The sequence below is a fragment of the Leopardus geoffroyi genome, chromosome E3 (assembly GCF_018350155.1).
Source record: "Leopardus geoffroyi isolate Oge1 chromosome E3, O.geoffroyi_Oge1_pat1.0, whole genome shotgun sequence".
NCBI lineage: Eukaryota > Metazoa > Chordata > Mammalia > Carnivora > Felidae > Leopardus > Leopardus geoffroyi.
Genome location: NC_059340.1, coordinates 4,907,157 through 4,932,570, shown reverse-complemented (window position 1 = coordinate 4,932,570; position 25,414 = coordinate 4,907,157). Strand labels below are relative to the sequence as shown.

General features: G+C 48.1%; 1 protein-coding gene across 1 annotated transcript in view; it reads right to left on the bottom strand.

Annotated features, from left to right (window-relative positions):
- Positions 1–24,711, bottom strand: part of CYTH3 (cytohesin 3) — a 101,497-nt gene extending 76,786 nt beyond the window's left edge. Inside the window, exon 1 of the mRNA XM_045461016.1 lies at positions 24,430–24,711. Coding sequence (XP_045316972.1) covers positions 24,430–24,466 — 37 coding nt within the window. The 5' untranslated portion in view covers positions 24,467–24,711. The remainder of the gene's footprint in view (positions 1–24,429) is intronic.
- Positions 24,712–25,414: the final 703 nt, after the last annotated feature.

Sequence of the window (25,414 nt, the reverse complement as noted above, 5' to 3'; positions counted from 1 at the left end):
CTCAGTCATGCTACATCACCACCATGCCCGCTTCCTCCCAAACTCCTTCCCGACCCTGCAACTCCCCGAGGCTGCTGCCTCCCGCCCTGGGATTCCAGACAGAACCGTGGGCACCAGTCCAGCCTCCAACCAGACGACTGGGTTCCTGTGAGTGAGACCAGAGTCCTTGCAGGCTCCACTCTTCCCATCCCTGTGCCTGCGGGCAGGTCCCTCCCGGGGTAGCTGGCGTAAAAAGATACAAGCCTAGCCCACTGCTGACTCCAGGTGCTTTTCCAAAAATGCTCCTCCTCCCCCCAAAAGAGCCACAAGCCGGGCCTGAGGAATCAACTAGAGAGGAGAGTTTCCAGCTACCCACAGGAGAAAGCAAGCTAGCTGCTGCTGAGGTGAAGGGCAGCTGGGGGGGGGGGGGGGGGGGGCATTACTGTTGGTGAGGAGCCAGCTTCCAGAGGGCAGCACCTGGCCTAACCGGGTCTGGCTCTGAGGTCTGACCACTACTAGCCATCAGTGACGGCCAAGCTAAGGAAGCACAGGCTTCAGGATCCAGCACTTGAGGGCCGTCTGGCACCCTGGCCAGGCCCCAGCAGCGTGCCTGCTTGTCACCACTCGGTGCACTTGAACCTCCAGCACGCTGGACTGCGTGAAGACCACTTTTTTGACTCCACTGCTCCTCTCCCCCTGGCAGGGGTGGGCATTCTGCAGATCCAGGAGGACGCTGCCGTGCAGATACATTCAGCCTGGGTTCCCGTGGGATAGAGACGCACAAGGCCTTCAGCCGCCTCTGGGTTAGCTGGCCGGCCCAGATGACCAATGACTTCCGGGAAGACTCCCCCCTCTGCCCCCCTGGACCTACTTATGCGGCAAAAAGATGAACCAACGCATGGTTAAGGCTGATGGTTTCATACGAGTATGTCTCCCAGGGCCCAGCACCAGAAACGAGGGTGATGGACGACAGAGTCAGAAGGTTGTCTGTGGAAAATTTTTCCATTCGTCGGACGGGTAAATTTTCAAAGAGAAGATCTGATTCTCCCCAGTCTTATCAAAATGGAAACTCTCTGTTAGGAAACTACTCGGTGATACAACACGTAATAAATAGACGGTCTCTGTTCCCCTTTCGTGTTAATTGTGAGACATTTAGGAGAATTCCCACACTTACAGGTTTTAAACCTACAGTCCTAAACTAGCAAGCCTATGCTGAACCTGCATACTCGGTCAGCCCAATAAATCAGACGCATCTCATCCGGATGAGGTCTGGCCGTTCCAGACTTTACAGATGAAATGACACACAAAACTGCCAACTAAGCAACAAAACAGCCCCAGGAAACACATTTTCGGGTGAACATACTCATCTACAAGCCATGATTAACCGATGGAGCACAAACACAACCTCAAGGCAATTTTTAAATGCATTCCAATCACTATTGTGTATAATTTCGGAATAATTCTGTTTTATCATTCAAAAAAATCAAACATGATGGCCACTCTGATGACTAAAATAGACTTCTCAGATACACTTCATCCATGGTTCCTGAAAACGCTTCAGAGCCATAAGGGGAAATGAGTGTCTTGTTGTTAACGAAGGTGACTCTTAGACCTCACCCGAGGGCACAGGCTGGTTGCCAGCAGGACCGACTGTGTGACCAGAGGGCTGGGACTTTAGGGTCCCCATTCTTCGTCACCTGCAGGGAGACGGGTGAAGGTTGAATCAGCCAATGGCCAATGATTCATCAATCACGACCATGTAATGGAGCTTCCATAAAAACCCCAGAGGACAGTTTCTTGGTCCTTTTCGGGGAGCTTCCACACTCGGGGCATCAGGGCCGCGGAGCCACACCCCAGGTTCCATACCCCAAGCTCCCCCTTCGCTGGGGACCTCGCCCTACATACCTCTTCATCTGGCTGTTGATGCCTATCCTTTATCATGTCCCTTAATAAGCTAGTGAACCTAGGGAACTGTTCCCCTGAGCTCTGTGAGCCGCTCTAGCAAATTAACCGAGAACCTACAACCTACAAAGGGGACGTTTGGAACCCCCAGGCTGTAATGGGTGGATGAGAAGCTCAGGTGACAGCCTAGGGCTTTCCAATGGCCTCTGATGTGGAAGGAGCAGTCTTGTAGGACCAAGCCCTTAACCTGTGAGATGTGATGCTGTCTCCTGGTGGACAATGTCAGAACTGAGCTGAATTCCCAGACACCCCTGCTGGTGTCCGAAAATTGCCTGGTATGTGGGACCAGGAACCTGAAAAACTGGTAAAATCCAAAACCAGAAAAACAAGACTGGGGAAAGCTTCAAAATTTAAAAAACAAAAAACAAAAAAACTTGTATTACAATGGAAACTTAAAACTGATGACTGAATTTTTTTTTTTTTTTTTTTTTTTTTAAGTAGGCTTCATGCCCAGTGTGGAGTCCAGAGCAGGGCTTGAACTCATGACCCTGAGATCAAGACCTGACCTGAGATCGAGAGTTGGACACTTAACCGAATGAGCCACCCAGGCACCCTTGATGACTGACATCTTAAACTTCCCGAAATTACCAATCATGAAACAAATGTTTTCATTCAACCATCCTAGAAGACTGAACTATCTTTCCATGCTCTTTACAGTAAAGCATGTTCCAAGATTACTGTCCTGTCATGTGAAGAGATCTTCAATTACCTAGAGGAGGCAACCCAAAACATGGGGGGGGGGGGGGAGGGTACTATATAGTCTTTGCAAGAATAGAAAGGATTGTATGACTTTTCTGTGTTTTGACTTGTTTGTGGGTTTTTTTTAAACTTACAAGCTGTTGTGAGGTCGTTTTCATTCTAAGTAAATTTTCATTTTGACACCCAATTTTGCATCTTTTCCTTAAAGAGGGCATTCTAAATTGTAAGGGTTTCAGGCCCCAAGGACACCAGCCTCTCCAGCTCACCAAGATGCCCCCACCAGGGAAGTCCAGGACTTTCTCCTCCTCTTCCCGTCTTCAGTCTTCCTGGGCCTTGGAAGGTTCGCCTTTGAGAAAAGGGAGGGAGGGGGTGGCCGCCACTCCAGACCACCCCCGCCCCTTACCTTATCTCCTGCCACACCACCACCCTTCCCAAGCCTTTCCACCTCACAGACCTTCCTGAATCTGTGTACAAATACTCCAAAAAACAGTACAGGGATGAGTCACAGAGGACCCAAATTTCTCAACAAATAAACTCTGCAAAATGGACCATCTCCCGCCAACCCCTCCCAAAAAGGGCATTTGCTTCTTAAAGATTTTCCAAAATGTGGGCCTAAGGTTAAGGAGGTAACTGTCCTCTAAATAAATTTTAAAAGCCAATGAAGACAGCATAACCAGACCATGGTACTTTTACCTGACATAACCTTGTCCCATGATCAAAATTTACATGTTTTTCTCCCTCTTGTGATGTGAAATGTCAACACCCTACTCTAAATTTTTAAAACCACACTGCTACCTGTATTTCTCTTATTGTCAATGTCAGAAATAAAAAGATACCCCCCTTTGTGAGAAGAAAAGGTAGAATCTTTACTACCCCCCCACCCACTTCTCAGATTCTGTCCAGATTTATGATTGATAGTATTGTTACTGAATAACTGGGGTTTTTTTCCACTACATATTTTCCCTTGCAAGAATTACTTACATTTGAATTTTTATCTGTGACTGAATTTATCATTTGGACTTACATTTACATTTAATTTTTTTTTTTTCAACGTTTATTTTATTTTTGGGACAGAGAGAGACAGAGCATGAATGGGGGAGGGGCAGAGAGAGAGGGAGACACAGAATCAGAAACAGGCTCCAGGCTCTGAGCCATCAGCCCAGAGCCCGACGCGGGGCTCGAACTCACGGACCGCGAGATCATGACCTGGCTGAAGTCGGACGCTTAACCGACTGCGCCACCCAGGCGCCCCATGGACTTACATTTACATTTAAATGACTTCAATTCAACATCAGTTATTTTGTATCACAACTTTTCCCTTCCAGAGTTATTCCCATTAATCTTTTAGCGGATTGGAATACACCTCTGAACAAGTTTTATTCACAAAAAAATCCACCGATGTTCTATCGGTGACACGTCACGGCTCAGTGAAGTCCAAAGGCAGGGCAAACTCCCACCGAAGGCAAAGTGCTGGATCCGGCCTCTCTGCCTTCAGAGAACCTCTTTCTGTTGCCCTCACAAATTAACAACACTCAGCGTGATTATTTCGTTCTTGGCTACAGCCCTGCTCACAACCTCCAAAGTCTACACCTCGTATCCGCGGTCTTCTGGCAATGTCGCAGGAGAGCCTGAAACCATCCTGCGTTTTCCTTCTTTGTAAGGGTCCTTCCCTCTGCCCCCTTCTGTTTGTAGGTTACTCTAGTCTTGATATTTAAAAATTCCACCAGCAAACCACTTGCCCTTTTCCCCCTTTTATCTAATGCAGAATGATGAGCCTTTTCGACACAAATGCAGCTGGTATTCTTTTCCGGCTCAAAGGGACTTTTTCCCATGGTCTGACTACTGTTTCCATGATCTGTTTTCAGCAGCTTCTTCAGGAACAACACTTACCTACATCACAGCGCCAATTAACTTTCTACGTTGTAAACGCTGCTCTCGGTGGATCCTAACGGGAGTTTTAAAGTTCTGCGAATGCATTTGGTACCATTACAAGTTTCTTCTCTTAGCTTGTGCATTTGGCTTTACCTGCGTCCCAACCAGCTAGCTCTCAGTTCCGGTGGCTGCCTTATCTCACCTGTCAGTCACTTAGGTCAGTCTTTCCCGAGTTTTATTAGAAATAGCACAAAGCAGATTCAACTTGAAATTTACTCCTAGTTTATACAATCAACCTTCCTCAAAATCATACTTTCCTCTGCCTCAAAAAGTATATTCCTCGCCCCCACCCCCACCCCATTTTATTCTGGCAACAGATTGTTGTATGGGGTTTGCTCTGTGTGTGTTTTTTTAATTTATTATTAAACAATGATATCTAGGCCCAATTTCCCCCCAGAACAGAATGACTGGCTCTCCGTAGGACGCTGTTGAGTTTGGTGTGTTTGTTCAGCTCTAAGTAAGCTTGTCGGGGGAGGGCTGACCATTCACACTGGGAACTTCAAGCCTGCAAGTCTGCTTCTCTGTGAAGCAACCGGGTTTGGTTCTGGGATCTCATTTCTGTGTAAGATTCTCCGTCTGGCGTGGCTTCTGCTCCAGACAGATGGAGTGCTGCCCACTGCACCAGGGAGGATGGCTGCAGAGCCAGGGAGGAGCCCAGGAGGAGCGCTGCGGGATCTGGGCACATGGAGGCCGCACGTGTCCTCGGCCGCCCCGGGTCCCTGGTCCCAGACACTGGTGCTGCGGAGGGGCAAACCCAGCCCCCCACTTCCTCTGCCTGCTGCACGTCACCAGGCCTCCCTGCCGGCCCCCCACCCCCACCCCCGCCGCTCCCCCAAGTCGGCAGAGCCCACAGCACGGTCTCGCACACTGCTCGAGACCCTGCCCTCGACCCTGCCCTCAGGAGTCAGTGATGAGTCAGCCCCAGTCCCATTCGCCTTGTTCAGTGTTCCCAGATTCCTTCTGCTCAGTCCCCTGCAGTTGGGACTGTGACTGGAGGGGGGAGGGCTGGGGCGGCCGCATCGCCCCTACAGGTCTCCCGGGATCACGTTTCAGGTTCTATTTCAGAATTCTGGTTCTTCTGTGGTCAGCCATTCTTCCTATAAAAATGTGGCACTAAGTCTCCTCCCTCATGCTGTTGAGTTTGGGTTTTTTTTTCCATTTGCCTGGAGGTTCTTGTGGTCTGCGCATATTTAAAGAGGAGCTGTGGCTGGTTGTGTGGCTTCCTCTAGTGTTGCAGAAGGTTCCTTTTCTCACTAGATCCCTTCCTGAATGGGAAGGGCCCTTTTGTGCTGGTTCCCACAAGCAAGCCTGTCCACTGACAGGCTTCACTCCAGGAGGAAAGGCTGAGGAAATCACCTCCATAAGACAGAGGACATAAGAAAGCTTTCCTTGGGGTGCAGACACACACCCAGGGAGCCCCAATCCTCCCCAGGCAGAGAACACAATCTCCGTAAAGAAATATTCGCCTAAAATGCTATCAACTGCCTGCCTGAAAACAAGGGATGGGGCGTCTGGGTGGCTCAGTCAGTTGAGCATCCAACTCTTGATTTCGGCTCAGGTCACGATCCCAGGATCGTGACATCGAGCCCCGCGTCAGGTTCCATGCTGGCCATGAAGCCTGCTTGAGATTTTCTACCCCCTCTCCAGCCCCTCCCCACTCACTCATGTGCACTCTCTCTAAAAAAACAAACAAACAAGAAGGGAAAGGAGGACTGGGGGAGAGAACACTCAGGCCGGCAGCAACGACTTGGAACTCTACAAGTCTATACAGCACGCGTCCACACTCGCCCACCCTCTGAGCTGCATCCCCGAGCAGAGCCCACCCCGCTGACTCTACACCCCGATTCTGCTTTATTTGCTGACAGGCTTCCAATTTCTCATTTCTTCCCTAAGTCCATCTAACTCTCTTCTATTGACGGTGGCTTCCCAGAGTCCGCTGGCATTTCTCATGGCTTCCTGTCCTGGCGTGTGCTGGGAGTGGAACTAGGGGACTCAGGAGACCTTGTTCTCCTACATCCACTACTGGGCTCCCTCCTGGCAAAGCCTCACCAAACCCAAGAAATAGATCCTTCAGGCTTCTCTTAACAGATTTCAGGATGGCTGCCTGGGAAATCTGATTTCTTGAACCCGTAGACCAGTCTTTAGAGAGTAACAATTGTCTGCAGACAACATGGTTCTGCTTTCGATGCAACCGTGCAGGACTATAAAGTCGGGGCTTGAGACACGAGGATTCAATTCAGACCTTCTACAAATAATAAGGCTAAAAATCAACTTCAACTTTCCCAGCGGGAAGAAAACACATGCACATTAAAAACCTTGAACACAACACTCGAGCCACAGATTCAACCACGTGACACGTGAGCACTCTCTCCAGCCACTCCCAACATGAAAACGGATCCCAGCGTCAGTGCCACGAGAAAAGTATAGGCTCTTTCTCCTGAATCATGCTACAACATGGATGAACCAACCAAGTGAAAGAAGCCAGACACACAAAGACACATACCATACGACTCCATTTACCTGGGAGGTTCAGAACAGGCACATCCATAGACACATAGACTCCTGGTGGCCAGTGCAGGGAGAACACCTGCTAATGGGGACAGGGTTTCCTTCCGAGGTGATAAAAATGTTCTATGGGCGCCTGGCTGGTTCTGTCGGTAGAGTCTGCAACTCTTGATCATTGAGTTGGGAGTTCGAGCCCTGTGCTGGGTGTAGAGATTAAAAATAAAATCTTTAAAGGGGCACCATGTTGGGTGGCTCAGTTGGTTGAGTGTCCCCCTCGATTTCGGCTCAGGTCATGAGCCCAGGGTCATAAAGCTTGCTTAAGATTCTCTCTCTCGGAAAAAAAAAAAAAAAAAAAAAAAAAAGATTCTCCTTCCTCTGCCCCTCTGCCCCACTCCCTCCCTCCCCCAAATAATAAATAAGATCTTTTTTAAAAATGTTCTAAAATCGGGGGGGGGGGGGGTGGCTGCACAACCTTGTGAATATACGAAATCCCACTAAAATGCATGCTTTAAAAGGGTTGACTACTACGTTATGTGAACTACAGCTCAATTTTTAACAAAAGAATAAGTACTTTATCACCAAATAGGTCCCAAGGTTCGCAATCCCTGACTCCCATAATACCTTGGTTAGATCAAACATTACTTCAAGAATATAAGGGCCTCTGATACCATACACAGCAGCAAGCCAAATCATTTATAAATCTAAGAAGCTACCAGACTATTCTTAAGTTAAAAAAAAAAAAAAAGAAAAGACGGTTTGAGTAAAAATGAGGCAGGACAGAGGTACAGGAGCAGTGTGGGAAGTTTGTTGAATGGTTACAAAAATGTTCCTTTCAGTGGGAGGCAGAAAGGAGTAATTTGTGAGAACCCAGAAGACTGAGCCCACCTAGTGTAAAGGATTCTTCAAAATATCGTTCACGCTGGCCCAGATACAGCAGTGATCTGAGAAAGAGAACAAGGTTTTTTTTTAAATGTGTTCAGTGGTCCTCATTTATTACATCCACTAACTTGTCACTGGTTTGCTTTTTCCTATAAAGTTTCAACAGCCTTAGGGCACTGAACAGCATTTTTGTGCTGAATAATAAATCTGTTTATTGCGGATGCCCAGAACCACAGAGATGTAAAGAGACCATCTAAAAATAGAGTATGGCATTTCAAGGAAACCTGTTCACAAAATCAAATCTAAAAAGAGCAACTCAGAAAACTACCACAGGACTGCATAATTTCTTCACAGGCAGCCCTGGTCTCAAATAGCCCCCAAACAGGATGTCTGGCTACAATTAGAAGAAATCGGAGAAATCTGACCTCCTTAACATAAAAAAAAAAAAAAAAAAAAAAAAGGAAAAAGAAAAAGGAAAAATAAAAAAAGAAAAACAAAATGCTTGAGACACACAAGTATGTGAAAATCACTGGTCTTATGATAATTACACTTATCACAAAAGCTATTTTGAAACATATAATCCACCTTCAGCGACAGGGTGATGATATGTACTTGGTCCTCGTAAGACAGAGCTGATCAAAGACACAAAACTTTTAGAGTAATTACATCGAGGCAGACCTGCCAATTTGAGATTTAATTTGACTGAACTGCTGATTCCACACTTACTTGCTCTCTGGTCAAGGTGCTGCCCAACAGACCTAAGGAGAGCGAGCTCCGCTCCCTTCTGCAGACCACCGCCACCCCTGCGCCAGCTGGAACCGTGTCCTGCCCGCCGAGCCCCTGCCCTGTGTCACACCAGGGGGGTCGGGTGTCTGGGTTCACGAGGCTACTCTTTCTGCCTCCCCCTGAAAACAAGACTCAGCCTCGCAGATACTCTCTGGTTACACGGCTGTACATGTAATATGATTAAGAAGGAAAACCTAAAACACCTACTCAACTAGCCACAAACAAAGTGAGTACTTCAGGGTGGAATCTGAATCAGCCGTCTGAAAGGGAGACTCCTAGATCCTGTCGCTGTTTCTTGAATACTTTTACGGAGTGTCACTTTTTTTCCCACCCTGCCCTTTTCCTTTACTGAATTTTCATACAATGAGTTCGCTATGACCATCACCGGATATACTAACAACAACAAAAAAGTTACAGCTGGATCCTGTATTAGTCTCAGCTGCGGCCAAAGTTAAAAATGTTTAAAGCCTTAAAAAAAAAAAAAAAAAAAGTTTAAAGCCTATAGGAAAGGGGGAGAAGGGGGAAGAGAAAAAGGGGGCAGGAGAAGGGGGGAGAAGAAGGGTGGGGAGGAGGGGGGACTCATTCCTAAGAGATTTCAGGTTTGTTCTTCATCCAAGAACCTGGCAGCAAAAACTTCTCTTTTGTAATATGTAAATAAGGTTTGTCTTACTAAATTTTCCAATTCTGAAGCTCGCTTCTTTATAAAGCCATGGCCACATATTAAAATAAAATTCTTAATCACCTCCATATGAGGGCAGGTCTAACAAACCACTGTGTATGTTTGTCCAAGTTCACCCACGCACATATTCCACTGACATCTGAGCCGCTTAGTAACTCCTTTCGGTTACCAATCTAATCCACATTCACCAAAGAACAAGAAAAATGAATGTGACTTTGACCTTGAATCAAATAGATGACTTTAACGTATTGAGAAAAATGACACTAAAGAAACCAAAACACTTCTCTCTCCTGTTTATACATGTAACCGGGATCATAGGATGCAAATGATACTAGGAAACCGTTACAGGCACTCCAGAAGTCACCATCACCCCCCAAAAAAAATTGTTTTAAAGACTGAGAAAACGTGAGGCGCCTGGATGGTTCAGTCTGTTGAGCATCAGACCCTTGATTTCAGCTCAGGTCTTGATCTCAGGACTGTGGGATCGAGCCCCACAATGGGCACCATGCTGAGCCTGGAGCCTGCTTGGCATTCATTCTCTCTCTCGCCCTTTCCTCTGCCCCTCTCCCCTGTTCACACTCACTCACTCTCTTTCTCTCTCCAAAAAAAACATTGAGGAGACATAAGTAAATGGAAGGTATGAACCCTGATCAGAGCCTAGATAGGTAAGAAAAATAGATATGAAACACTTTGGGAAAGCAGAATTTGGACTGTATGTGTAAGGATATCACAGAATTACTGTTGATTCTCTGCAGTGTGGCAGGGGCGTGGACAGTGTCCTTAGGAGATCAATGCCGAAGTATTTAGGGATTAATTGTTACGATGTATGTAACTTACTTTCAAGTGATCCACCCCTCCCTGGCCCCCCTCCCCAAAAAAACCCTGTAATTTGTATTAGAGATAAAGCAAATGCAGCAAAATTTTAGCAACTGGTGAATTAAGGTGACAGCTATATGGGTATTCATTCAACTTTTCTGTAGACTTGAAATTTTTCAAAATGCAAAGCTGGGGGAGGGAAGATACAATCATCGCATTGCCGGTTATCTGCTATTCCTAAACCCGAATACAGCAGCTCTTTCACTCTGCTGAGTACATAATTGCGGGCAGGGGGCTTCCCATGTCGATGACCACGTTTCAAATGCCTGACTGTTTGGGATTTTTGACAGATTCTTCACTAAAGAATTTCACTTGGGTTTTTTTCACGTCCGTTTCACATACAAGAAGGAAGACTGAAGCTTAAGGAGATTATACACACAGACTCGAGGCTAGAAGTTTTGGAGCTGCATGTATTTACTTAAAAAATATGTCAACAACAATCAGTTCTACTGGTTAAACAAACTTCTGTATGTGTACACAAAGCAGAGACACAAATTCTCAGAACCAACCATTAACATCACACACAGCTGGCTATTTTCTGCCCTGAAATATCCTCCAGCGGCTGAGCTGACATAGCAAACGGGCAGAAATTCTGCAATGTTAATTCCCTTAATTAATTAGACCACAAGGGGGAGGGGGCCCTCCAGTCCCACAGGACGGAGATTATCTGGGGAGCAATGACTGCATGATTCACCCCAACAAAGTCAGCCGCAAAGAAGCGAGGCTGAGAACAAGGGAGGCTGCCCAGCACAGAAAGGTCCCAGGCTTCCAGATTCCACTAAGTGGAGAATAACGTACTCTGGGTGGAGGGAGGGAGGGATGGACATTAGCAGAAAAAGCTTCAGTGAAACATGCAGCAACAGCCTTCTAAAATTAAACGTTTAGAGTAAAAGCCAGACTCCCTTCTCCAGCATTGGGGGAAGATGTTCAGGTTAGTATTACCACCCAGGCTTGGCCATTAATCTCTTGAACCAGTGAAAGTTGACACAGACTTGACTGTCATTAACAACTTTTTAAGGAAATGACTCCCCTGTCAAATCCGTTCCTCAAATTCCCAGATAAAACCGTGGAAGCCAAGCTCATGTGATTAGAGAACTCCGATGATGGTCTCCCCAAGAGGACATGCCAGCCACGGGCTCGGCCACGGGCAGGCCTGCACCACGCCTGCAGGTGGCTGGAGGGACCGGGGCGGTCGGCTTTGGCTTCTCCCTCAAGAGTGAGACTGGGTCTCACCCCTCCCCAAACCTTCACAGATAAAATGCAAGAGGGAGATCAAGTTGCTAACGCGAAAGCAGCCTCGAACACCCCTGAAAGAGACAGTCGCTATCATCTTGACATGCAGGACAGTCTGCTCTCGGCCAGGATCTTAATACCTGATGGGAAGACAAAGCGAGAAGGCCCCAGGCTCCTCCTCAGTAGAGGAAAAAGGGTGGAGGCAGCACGGGAGGCAGAGGAGACTTCAATCCTGAAGCCAAATGTCTAAGCAGCAGAACCCAGGGGAAATAGCTCAGCTTATGTTCTTTCCAGATTACTAAAAAAAAAAAAAAAAAAAAAATTAGTCATGTTCTTCATGTCCAGCCAAATGACTGGGCATCTGCGAGGCAGAAGAGGCACGGGGGTGCCGCACGAGCATGGGACACGCACTGGACCGCGCTCCTCGCCACGAGAAGGCCCACAGAGAGGAAGCGCTAAAGCCCTCGGAGACCAAGGCGGCCACAGGAAGGAGGGAAGAAGGCATCTGACTTTCTTCCGTAAAAATAAAAAATGCCACAGTAACCATCTGACTAGCATACGGCTTAGCCACTGTTTCAAATGAAAAAGCGAATCTGGAGACATGTTACTTTGGGGACCCACGAGACGCTCTGCGACCCCCAAGAGCAGGCCACACTTGAGAAGAACGCTTATCCAGTATGAAGATCCCTTCCGCACCGGCCGTGAAAGGCACCGTTTTCTTCTCAGGACGCGCCGTGCTCTCAGAAGCGCGGTCACAGGCTGAGAAACGTCTACAACCGCTCGTCCTGCCCACACTTGGGGAGTGCGGCCTCACCGTGTGAACAGGCCAAATGCTTCCAAGTCACTGCAATCCTCCAATTTTCCCATACTCTAACACAAACAAAAATGAATTCGTTTGTCTGTCTCAATTCGAAAAAATTTTAATTCAATTACTGAAACTTGGAAAAGGACATTCCTGATCATTTTATTTCCTCTCTGCTAAGAACTAAAAGGAAGTCCTGTCTTCTAACGGAATATTAAATGGCCAACGTCTGCCACTTTGGATTGCTGCACGGTTAAAAATGTTTGCGTTGAGATAAATGTTACAAGCAAGTGCCACATGCAACTATTAACAGATTCGCGAGCACGTGAAAATACATTTTGTTTCATTAAAAGTAGGAGAACTTATCAATCTCGAAAAGAAAACGTAACCCAGCTCGGTTCTTCAAGTGGTAAGTACATATGCTTGATGAATACCTATGGAAGAGAAGAGGTTTCCTCTCGCACTCCACGGGGATGAGGTCCTTGCTGTGTGGATAAGACAACCGACCTGCCTGCTGCCACAGCCAGTGTCTGGCAAGATGCCTGTACTCCTTACAGAACGCTTCTCAGCCATGTAAACAAGAAGGGCATTTATCGTCCCGCGTGACAGGAAGTGTGGACACAGGGAGGCTCCGGGTGGGGGACATTCGGCAGCTCAACCACATCCTCAAGGAGCCAGCTGGTCACCCTCAGCGTGTGGATGGACATCAAACATCATGAATGGAAGCTGACTACCCAACAGGCCAACAAAGTCCATTCAAAGACAAGGAACCGTCTTCCGTATTTTTCCAAGAAAGAAGAAACCTTTCCAAGAAGTCCCCCCGCAAACTGCCCTTCACAGCTTACTGGCCAGACCTGCTTACGCTCCCTTCCTCCAGTCGATGAGAAGGAAAAAGGGATTTCCTTCCCTGGTTTATGGCTTTTAAGTTCCACTCTCTAGTGGCCATAAGGTCCCCTTCCCTAGGAGTTGATATCGTAACAGATCACACACCCACAGCCACCAACTGAGCAGCAAAGGGCCACAGAGAAATGAGCCAGGTGATCATTCCTTCCCCTGCCCCTCAAAGTACCTACACCCTATTTTATGGTTTAAAATCAAAGGTTGTTACTTGCAAGTTACATTCTATAGAAAGGAAAGAAATATCGTATTTTTGTTTCTTTTCTAAATACATCATCCACCCTAACACTTAAATCAATTACAGAAATAGCTAAATAGTCACGGCTTTAATGAACCCTCCTATTATCAAATTGTGGTTTTAAAGAACCTCGAGAATGTAAAATAATAAATGCAACCCAGATGTTCACTGAAAAAATGAAAACAAGATTGTTTTTACTTCATAGCAACCAGTAGGTCAACCCATTTCCTCCTTCAGAGAATTCTCAGAGGACCACAAACTCCACTCAAAGACCATGTGTTTCATATGTATCTGTCCACAGAAAAAGGAAACTCTGCTGTCCAAAATAAACGGAGAATATTATATGTTCCCATGAAAGTGAATTAGAAAACTGCAGTAAGGCTGGGTCTACACACAGCCAAACATCTGGATGAAACTGGGGGAAAAAAATCACTAATTACCTAGATATTGGGAAATATTTTTCAATCATCATTAAAATGTCCAGTTTTATAGCAAACTGCTTTTATTTATTAATTAGAGGAATCAGTTTTTCAAAAAGAAGAGTACAGTAATTAAAAATAACCCTGCTGAGAGTTTAGGACCGGAACTTATTTTCCACGATTTGAACAGAGCTCCTCGTGACCGGCGAAAACGAAGTCAGCCGGAAGAGTGAATTTGCTCTGTGAAAGCAAATCACCCAATCTTCGTGGACAACTAACGTGACCCAGGTGGGTCTAGTATTTACCAAACACTGAAAGATAGATTTATCCCAAATAAACACGTGCTGAATTGTCTGCAACCAAGCTGTAACACCCTACAGAACCTGACGTCTGTCGTACCAAGTCAAATGGGGAGCTGACTACACAGTGCTGAGAAGCTTGATTAACTTCAAAAATCAGGAAGGAGAGTCACGTATCTTCTACTCTCATTAAGGGGACTTATTCTTCTCCCACAACTGCAGAGTAGTTCTATCGGGCACAGTGTCTGACAAAACCTATCTTCCCAAGTTTCAATAGTCCCATCTCACAGGTTGATCAACCTGCTTCCTAAAGGATGTGCCAATAATCCCTTTCAGAGCTAATGCGTCTCTCCCAAAGTTACTCTAAGAGTGTGACCATGCCACCTGCTATGTTAACTCACCTGGTATGAGTTGCTGTGGGTCCTCCATCAAAATGATTTACTCAAGAGAAGTTTCATGGCAAAACACACGGGCACCTCTCTCCCTCGCCAAGCCCCAGCCCTCCGGCCACTCTCATCCCCGGGGCAAACCTCCACCCGCAGGCGTGGCACCGGCTCTTCCTAAAGCCAGCAAACATCTTTCCCGGTCCCTCCTCTGCCTGCCCCCTGCCTGTCCCCCAGTCCAGGGGACACTTCTCCATCCTCATTTAAGCGTACCTCTCAGGGGCATTCAATGCGGCTGACCACTCTGGCTTCCGACAACGCCACTCCCCCCTCTACTTCTGCAATACCGCACAACCCCCAAGGACCCCAAGGACCCCCCCCCCCCAACACCACTGGCTACCCTTTCCAGGTCTCCTTTCCTGGGCTGTCCCCAGTCCTGGGACTTTCTCCTTTCTCTCAGCTCTCTCCCACGAGTGATCTCATTCATCCGGTCCCACTAACTAAAAGGCGCTGAAGTCTTCCCAAGGTTCATCTCCCACCCAGTCAGGTCCTCCAAGCAGCGGACTCTCACAGCCACCTCCACTGGGACTTTTCACTACCAAGTCCAATTCTAAACACCAAAACTGAACTCCTGAGACGCCGCTTCCAGTAAAGGCTGACTAGTTTGTAACTGACAAACCCATCTGCCAAGAACAACCAAAAGAGCTGAACAAATTATAAGAAACAACTGTGTGAAGGTATCGGACAGCTACCAAATACAGTGAGGACTCAGGAGGCCAGGATCCCAGAGGTAAGTGCAGACAGGGGAGCCCAAAATCCGGGCCACTTTTCTCCTGGAGAGGTTTGCCAATTCACTGTAGAAGCAGAGAGGCCAAAACGCTAAGCAGAAACAAGTGGTGGAGAATGCGAGTGGGCCGGCATGGCCTCCGGCAGTCTTAGGGGTGGGGGGAGAGCTCAGGGGCTGCCAGATAAGAGGAGCCCAGTAAACAGCCCAGGCCTTTGGGCGGGTGGGGACCTCCAAAGAGCTACTCCAGGAGGGGGGCAAACCAGAAGCAGAGCAATCCTCACAATTCTAAAGTGGTATTTCCCTGCCTTAACTGCCTGCCAGAAGCCTCCCTTGAGGAAAATTGCCAGAGTCTACAAGTTTTCACACACATGGTCTACAATTACCAGGTATGTCTAGAGTCACGACCACATGACTGAAAACCAAGGGTAGAACAGACAACAGAATACACTCACAAGCTATCCAAATACTGACATTATCAGACGGGGACCTTATAATAACCGTGATTACTACAACAAAGAAATTAGTTTACAAGATGAGAGTTTTCAGCAGAAAATTGGAATCTGAAAAAAACAATCAAGAAAACTGAAGAAGGCAGTCACTGAAAGAAATTGAGAACTCAAGACATGGTTTCAGTGCAGGCTGGAGATGAGGGAAGGATTATTCGTATTTTGGGATACAGGTCAGAAGAATATACACGGAGTGAACCACAGACCCATAATGTGGACAAGAACACAGAAAAGAGAGAGTCAGTCACACAGGTCATGATGAAAAGGTGGAGTCCCAGAAGGGGAGATGGGGAATGCAGCCAAAGGAATGAATGGAGAGATAATGAGCACCAATTCTCCAAATCTAAGGTAAAATTAAGTCTGGTCACGGCACCACCAAAAAGCAGAACCGCCACCAGCCCTGACAAGGATAGTTTTAAGGAAAACCACATCTGGACACATCACAGTAACAGCTGAAAATGAAAGGCAAAGAGAAGAATCTGAAAAGCAGCCAAAGTGGGGATGGGGGAGGGATTACCTTCAAAAGAACAAGACAGATACAGCTGATTTCTCAGCAGAATCCGTGGAAGCCAGAGGCAATGAAATGGCACGTCGAAACACTGCAAGAAATTAACTTGATAAACTACAACTGTATGCCCGGTGAAAATATCCTCCCGAAGCCAGGGCAAAGTAATGTCATTTTTGACAAAAAAAAAAGCAAAAAAAAACCCAAAAAACCCTCCAAATGGCTTTCTCCTAGCCCCGCCTCCCCGGACCTCCCCTTCTCCGGTGGCAGCAGCACCACCTTGTCACACAGGCCAGAATCTGGAAGTCCTCTCTGCCTCCGGCACCTCTGACCTCCCAACTGTCGGCACATCCATCCGATTCTCCAAAGAACGTCTCATCACTGGTAACGCGATGCACTGTTTCTTCCTCAGGAGGCAGGCCAACGTTTAAAAGTCTGATAAATGCCCAGAGTGGAGGAGAATGCCCCCTGTGAGAAAGCAATCTGTCAGCAGGTAAGGAAACCGAAAGGAAGCCTATGCCCCGTGTGCACGATCTGGAGCTACGCTCTAGAAAAACTCCCCCAAGTCTGGAAAAGGAGACAAGCCCAGGAGTTCACCTGTGTGTGGTCTACAACGACAATGTAAAATCCTATCCGGACGATAGGATACCATTTTTATAATTTTCTTAAACAAACCAAGAAGAGATCTTTACCTTGTTTATGGACATACACCTATATGCTAAAGTAGGAAAACCACACCACAGGACCCACAGCCAATCCACACCTGCCCTTAGGAAATCCACAAGGGAGGAGGGGTGGAGGACCAAGAATAATTTCAAAGGCGATATTCCCTGAAGGTCTGTGTACTGTGTTCCAGGTCTTGGAGTATGGTCGCAGGTGAAGGCAGACAATATTCCTGCTCTCAGGGAACTTAGAGTCTACGAGAGAAGAGGCAAACAGTGTACAAACATGGAACGGGTACAGGGTGGTAAGTGTTAAGAAGCTGGGAAAGGGTAACAACAGGGGGTTATTTCAGACAGGCTGGTGAACGAAGGCCTCCGTGGCAGGGAGACATGTGGACAGAAACCTGGATGAAGGGGCCCTGGGTGGATCAGTCGGTGGAGCGTCTGACTCCTGATTTTGGCTCAGGTCATGATCTCACGGTTCTTGAGTTCGAGCCCTGCGTCTGGCTCTGTGCTGATGGCATGGAACTTGCTTGGGATTCTCTCTCTCAAAATAAACAAACTTACAAAGAAAGAAAAAGAAATCTGGATGAAGCCAGTAAGCAGGAAGCAGATACCTCAGTGAAAACCACTATGGAAACAGCAAGTGCAAAGGCACCGAGGCAGGGTGTGCCTGGTACGTTCCTGGAAGATCAAGGAGACCAGCGTGGTAACAAGCGTGGTAGGAAATGTCAAAGACACAGCAAGGGACGAGAGCAGGGGCCAAGGACAGCCCTCAAGAAAACCATGGTTTTTTATGTTTTTAAAGGGTTATTTAAAGAAAGAAAAGAAAGAAAGAGAAGAAAAAAAGGAAAGGAAAGGAAGGAAGGAAGGAAAAAAGAAAGAAAAGAAAGGAAGAAAAGGAAGAGAAGAAAGAAAGAAAGAAAGACAGACAGACAGACAGACAGACAGGCACCTGGGTGGCTCAGTGGGTTGAACATCCAACTTCGGCTCAGGTCATGATCTCACGGTTAGTGGGTTTGAGCCCTGTGCTAACAGCTCGGAGCCTGGATCCTGCTTCGGGTTCTATGTCTCCCTCTCTCTCTGCCCCTCCCCTGCTCGCACTCTCTCTCTCTCTCTCTCTCTCTCTCTCTCTCAAAAATAAACTAACATTAAAAACAAAAAGCAAAAAATTTGTGACTGTATGTGGCATACAAAGCCAAAAATATTTACTACCTGGCCCTCTTACAGAAAAAGCTCGCAGCCCCCTGGACTGATAGGCCCTGTGGGCCACAGGAAGGCCTTTCAAGACAGGGTTCTAGCCTGACGACAGTACAGACTCAGAGAGGGGGTGACATGACCTGTCTTAAGGGATCGCTGTTGGACATGGATGACAAGAGGGAGAACATCTGAGGCTAAGGCAAGAGAAGCCAAGGAGGGCACCAACCAACAAGCAAAAAGAACAGTGTTGCCACATGCAGGGATGGAGATTTACCCGTAATGCTAGAATTACTATTACTTTCTTACAAAAGACCTAGAACAATGTCACAGAACATTAACAGCTACTCTGTTAACTCTGAGTAACGGGAACATGAGTGTTTCACTGTTCCCCTACTTTTCTGTGTCTTTATAGACATCCACCTTATCTCTTTCCCTTCACCTCTGCCTCGGCTGCCCAATCCCCACACCTCTGCGACTCTCCCCGGAGCACCTGCCCAGCTCCTACTCCCGGACACCCTCCCCTCCTCCAACCCATTCTCCACTTGGTGGCCAGGAAAACTCTCCTTAAAAGGGCAGGGGGTGCAATGGTGAGACATGTGGCTTCTGGGGCCGGAACACGTGGACTCGAATCTCTGCTCCACCCCTTACTGTAGCTGTGACATCCAATGCAAGTCGGTTAGCTTGCCCACACCTCTGGCTTCCATTTCCATCTGTAAATGGTGGGTAATGTTAAGCGTCTAACAGGGTTACCGCGAACATTAAGATACAGTAAAGCACACAGGACGGAGCCCCAACAGCCGAGAGCATTACGTAAACATCGGCTAAAATTATTGAAACAGAATTCTGTCAAATATCACTGCCCTGTTTAAAATCTTGCATTGGCTTCGTGAATCCCTTACCCCCTGAAGCCACTCCTTCCAGCCCCGCCCCCTGGCACTCTTCCTCCCAAAGGCTTCCCCTGCCTCTCCCCCCAAGTCCCTCCACCCCTGATGATTTCCTTCAACACACTCAGCATAACTTGTGATTATTTTATGTGTCTGTTTACCTTTCCTGTCTGTCTCCCATCTAAACAAAAGCTCTGGGAACGCAGGAAATTCATCTGCCTTATTCACCGCTACTCAACCCTGTGCCAGGAGCAGTGCCTGGCATTTTGGTAGAGGCGCTATCACTATCCGTTGAATAAGCAAGCGTTCAAGAACCCGCGCTAAGCATACTCTGAAAACACCCATCATGTCACCTCTTAAACATTAAAAGACCAGTAATTTCCTGTGCCTTGACTGGAAATATAGATAACATATTTTATAACTTTCTACATTTAAATCATTTTTTTTTCTTTCTTTCTTTTTTTTTTTTTTTTTTTTTTTAGTATATAAAAATACTTCAGTGGGGCGCCTGGGTGGCGCAGTCGGTTAAGCGTCCGACTTCAGCCAGCAGCCAGGTCACGATCTCATGGTCCGGGAGTTCGAGCCCCGCGTCAGGCTCTGGGCTGATGGCTCGGAGCCTGGAGCCTGTTTCCGATTCTGTGTCTCCCTCTCTCTCTGCCCCTCCCCCGTTCATGCTCTGTCTCTCTCTGTCCCAAAAATAAATAAACGTTGAAAAAAAAAAATTAAAAACAAAAAAATTCTTCAGGACACCTCAGTGACTCAGTTGGTGAAGCAGCCAACTTTTGATTTCAGCTCAAGTCATGACCTCATGGTCATGGTTTGATCCCTCCATCAAGCTCTGCTTAAGAGTCTCTCCCTCTTCCTCTCCCCTGCCTTCACTCTAGCTCTCTCAAAAAAAACAAAACAAAACAAAAAAACCCTCTCAAAAAGGATGTTTTCTTACCAGCATACTATTTTTCTGTGTGAAATGGCTTTCCAATTTTGGAAGAAGCAGAAATAAACTTTTTTGAATTTCAAAAAAAATAAAAAGGCACAGAGCGAAGGCTCCACTGCACCTTCATTCTCCACCTGCTCAGTTCCCATTGCCCTCCCCCAACAGGGAAACCTAATTCTTGGTTCCTCATTTAACCTTTCCGAGAATTTTCACACATACACAAACACTTCCGAAAAAAAGAAAAGAAAAGAGAAAAAAAGAAGAGAAAAAAGAAAAGATGGTAGCCTACAAAGCACACTTTCCTGCACTTTGTTTTTGTAACTTAGCATTTTGGAGATCTTTCCAGATCAATTCATAAAGTGGTTCCTTGTTCCTTCCTACAACTTCATTCACCATCTGGGTAGGAGATTTACCCGATGAGTCTCCTGTGGATAACCTGGGTTATTTCTCATCTTTTGCTACCACAAACAATGCAGCAAATAATCGTGTACCTACAGCATCTCCAACATGCACGAATATACCTGCAGATTAAATTCCTAGAACTGTTACTGCTTGTTCAAAGGATTTGCACACTTGCAATTGTTTAAAAAGCTGCTGCTGCCCAACATTGCTGCATCTATTGGGATCCATCCAGAGACACAGAAGGCGGCCCTCTAGGGATCTCAAGTGGAGGACGTTTCATACAAGGAGTTGGTTACATGCGTGATGGAAAAGCTGAGAAGTCACACGGAAAATGGTAAGACAACCAGAGACCACAAGAGCAAGAAGCTGATGCCACCTCTAAGTTGGAGGACCAAACGGAGGAGGGATTTCCAAAGCTCAGGGAAATGGGCAGGCGCTGGAGGCAAAAGGAGACCGTGCAACGGCCACAGAGACGGTCTGAGGCCAAACGTAAGGAGGAGAGAACCTGGTTTCCCCCTTCCTGTAGCCATCCATCTCTCCCACCACCCACCAGAGGCTCCCACCACCCAAACCTAGCTGCAAGCCAGCTGACCCAAAGGTCTGGGAAATGTTGCCTGCAGGGGTGACTCTCTCCGCAGGGGAAGGGCAAGCAATGGACCTGCGCCAACAGGACCCAGGCTGTCTCTGTAACTAATTTACCCTCCCACCGCCAACAGATGGTTTCAAAGGCGGGGGTCCTTGCTTGGCTGACAGGTGAAAGGTGGGTTCTCAGCCTGGTCTTAATCTGTATTTATTTCATTATGAGTGAGGCGGAGCACCTTCTCACGTGAAACACACGCTTATAATCCTCAGCTACACTGACTGGGGGTGGGGAGGGCAAACCAGCAAAGTCCTTCACGTCATCTGCCACAGATGGTCCATTCGGGAACATCAATCAGGCACATTCCCAAACTGAGGATTAAGATGGTGGCAAGGAGCCAAACTAGCCAGTCACCTGCCAAATAGAGGCAAATCTCAAGAACTGTTCTAGAAAAACCGAAAGGCAATAAAGCCCCGAAGGAATTAAAAATACCTTAACTGCACTCTGGGCACACTGTAAGTAACAATGTGTTCTTGTAATCTGGTAACCAACCCCCCAACGTGTTCCTCCTTAGAACTGCCCTCCAACCATTCAGATCACCACCCTCTCTCCTTATCTCCCACGGAAAGAACAAATACTACTACCCTGGACAAAAATTCAAGTTATATAAATAGCAAGTAAGAATCATTTTTAAAGTCTCTTAGCCCTACAAACACATTAGCAAAAAAAAAAAAAAAAAAAAAAAAAAAAAGCTCTTAAATGATCTCTCCTGCCTGTGTAACTACCATTTGCACAGATTATTTACCCTATCTTGTAAACAAGTTGTAGCTGACTTCCCCATGTAGGGTTCAAAGTTCTCTACTCTAAAAATATGTACACAAAAGTTATGTTTTACGACTGGCTGGCAAACGACTGGCAACTGAAATTATTCTCTTTCGAAGGGCTGAACTTTATTTTTAAAAACGTGAATTTTAGGGGCACCTGGCTGGCTCAGTAGGAAGAGTATGCGACTCTTGATCTCGGAGTGGTGAGTTCGAGCCCCACGTTGGGTGTAGCGATTACTTAAACATCTTTTTTTTTTTTTTTTTTAACATGAGCTTTAAAGCAAAGAATTTTTTTTTTATCTAAATGGCAGTAATAACTGTAAAGAACTTTAAAGAGGTATATTAACTTCAAAACCTCCCCAAATAGTCAAATACAAGCACATCAAATGTGTATCATAATTGCTATACAATGATTCTTATTTCAAAACTCTAAGGCTTTCATTTACCCAAAAACATATTTATTCTAAGATTGCCAAATTTATTTTTAGGTGTCTCCTATAATTCAAAGAAGATAATTAACCTTATCAGTAAAGGTTAAAAGTTATTTTCCGGCACCTACCATGCTGCTGGGCATTTTAGTAGACAAATAAACAACTGGTCATTGACAATTGTTCTAGTGGATTAAATGGTGCGTTAAAAGCAATCACACCCTTTTCCCAATGCACAGGTTTTTTTTTTTTATAAGATTTTTCTTTAATTCGAATTTGAAAGTAATGCATATCATTCCAGAAACTTGGAAAACAGAAAAACGTTACATTCACATTACATGACGTTGCTTCCACCAGGACATATAAAGCAACTGCTTGTTTCTAATGGTTCTAACATTTCATCAATAAACTTCCCATAATTTACCTCACCTTCCTCCTATCGGGCATTGCTATTTCCAATTTTCTACTACTACAAATAGTATCACGCACATCTTTGAGCATGACATTTTTGAAAATCTCTCTCCTGGGAATACAATCTTGAAATTAGTAGCCCAGAGAAAGTTTTAAGACTTTTGATACTTAATAACATCCTTTGCTACAGTACTCAAGATCTGTAAACTGCTGGGCCACGCTGACTTCCTTTTCTAATCTTTATGTCTGCTTTTACCTTGAAACCGTCTCCATGTCTTTAGTCACAGGAGTCGGAAACGCCTTCCAAACAAAATCGCCAAGCCGGCTGCCTACCTTGACTCTGATGTCAAATGCTTAAACGTGATGCCTGTTTACTCTGTAAAAGGGAAAAACTGCTGTATGCCTGTTGTGTTACCCAAGTTGTGACAGGCAGGAGGCAGGGGATCTGGGGAGAATCCATCGCTTAGACTCTTCAGGCAGACAGCCTGGCTTGTAGGAGGCTCTGCAACTCGGCTCCTTCTTTCCACAGCACTTTCTTTCGAAAAACAACACACCCACTCGATGCCACAGTGCTATCCCTAGCTTTAACTATGAGAACTGAATTCGACAAATGCCACCAAGCCTGCCAGCTTCCCACGATCACAGCCGCATCGCTTCTTGGGGCACAAACCTCTCGGGCAGCACTTACAGTCTTAGAAGGCACCTTGATTAACCAACCACTTCAACCTGAAAGCGCTCGAGACTGCTGATTCTCACAGGCGGCTGCAGCCTGTAATTAAGATTTTTTTTTTTTTTTTTCTCAAAACGCTCCCTTATTACAAGGGGTTCTGAAGATCCCGTCTGTCGGCATCAAGGAGATCTTCAGCCAAAGTAGAGAGAACCTCAACTTCGGGTGTGCCTGCAAGACAGGGGTGGTGACCCCTCCGCTTTCCAAACCAACGACCCCACTCCACACACGCGCGTAAATGCAGCTTCACGGGCATGATTCGCAGCATGACACGACAGTAATTTGCACGCCACTAAGTCATCCACAACAATTGCAAATTAACTGGGCGTCAGGCACACAACCCGGCTCTTGCTGCTCTCACCTGAGGGCGGGATGCCCCGGGCTTATTTGGGGGCCTTAACCCGGAACGTCCCCCAGTTCATAAAATGCCTGTGCCCCGGCTGCCCACTCCTCGTTGAAGCCTCCCCACGCACCACTTGTGACCTAAAGCCCGGCACACGGGCACACGGCTTTCAACCTTGTCCCTCCACCCGCCCCTCTTGGACCCCGAGGATCCCCAATTCGGAACTTTCCCCTCCCCATTTCTCGGGGACACCCCGCTTCCCACCACCTGGGAAGAGACACCGAAGGGTGGGGAGGGGGGGGCGGTCAGCCTCCTGCGGTCGGGCTCCGGAGGGCGTGAACGCCCTTGGCGACGAGAGGCGGGGAAGGTCGCCCCCAAGGTCCCCCGCCCCGGGAGGGCGACCCCCGCGCCCTGCCCGAGCCCCAGGGCCACCCCCGCCGCCAGCGACCCCGGCCTCGCCCCGGACCCCCGCTCGGGCTCGGAGGCGACCCCGCCGGCCCCCCTCCGCTGGGCCCCGGGCCGACGCGCCGCGGGCCTCGCCTGTCGCCAGCCGGCACGGGCGCTGCCCGGACCCCCGTCCCCGGACCCGCCGCCCCGCTCCCGTCCGGCGCGCCCGCGACCCCCGCCCCAGGCCGCCAGCCCGGGCCGGCCACACCTCCGACACTCACCGCCGCCGCCCTCACCGCCGCCGCCGTCTTCGTCCATGTTGAGGCCGCTCCCGCTGCCGGCGAGCCCGGAGCCGCGGGCGAGGGGCCGCGGGCGGTGGGCGCCGCGGGTGCGGAGCGCGCGTGCGGCCGGGCGGCTCCAGCAGCGCGCGCGCCGGGTCGCGGCCCGGGCCTCCTCCGGCCGGGCGGGGCGCTCTCTGCTCGGCGCGCCGTCACGTGACGCGCAGGCCCCGCCCCCGGGCGAGGTGGGCGGGGCCCGGGACCGCGCGGCTCCGCCCGCGGGAACGCGCCCGGCCCCTCCCGGACTGCGCGGCGCGGGCCCGGCTGGGCTGAAACGCGACTCTGGGCGGCGGGGGAGGGGGCCCGGGAAGCGGCGACCCCTGCTGCGCCCATCCCCGCCTTCGCGCGGCCTGGGGACGCGCATGGGGTCCCGGGCGCGGGATGCCACTTCTACAGACCCCGGCGCCGAGGGTCCTCCTCGCACGTGCGCTCCGGAAAAAAAAAGCACAAGAAACGCACACATTCAAAAGTCTGGCCTCGCCCCTTGGGCCCCGCGGCATTTCCGAGTAACCGGCTTTCTGATGCATAATGAAGACGTTTCTTTGCTGGCGACGAGCGCACTTTAAAATTAGTAGTGTAAGGCTGGACCCCAAACCCGCACACCTGGGTCCCACCCTCAGCTGGGGGCTGGCCCGGCTGGCTGGCCTCAGATGCTCTCGCACTGTCTCTCCAGTCTCCCTTGGAGAGCTGCCAGCTGCCCTGGATTTATGATGCAGAAGGAGCTCTGAATTCAATTTCCCGTGGGCACAGCCAGGGTCCTAGGCGCAGGCCTCCTGGGCAGAAGGCTTCAGCTCGGCCTGCCCCAGATCTGTGGATCTCCTTTCTCCGTCCACGTCTTGCTTCCAGTAATTCCCCTGAAGCATTGAACGTGCGCCCTCCCTAGCCTTTCTGTTCATTTCGCTTGAACCAAATTGCATTAAAGAAAAGG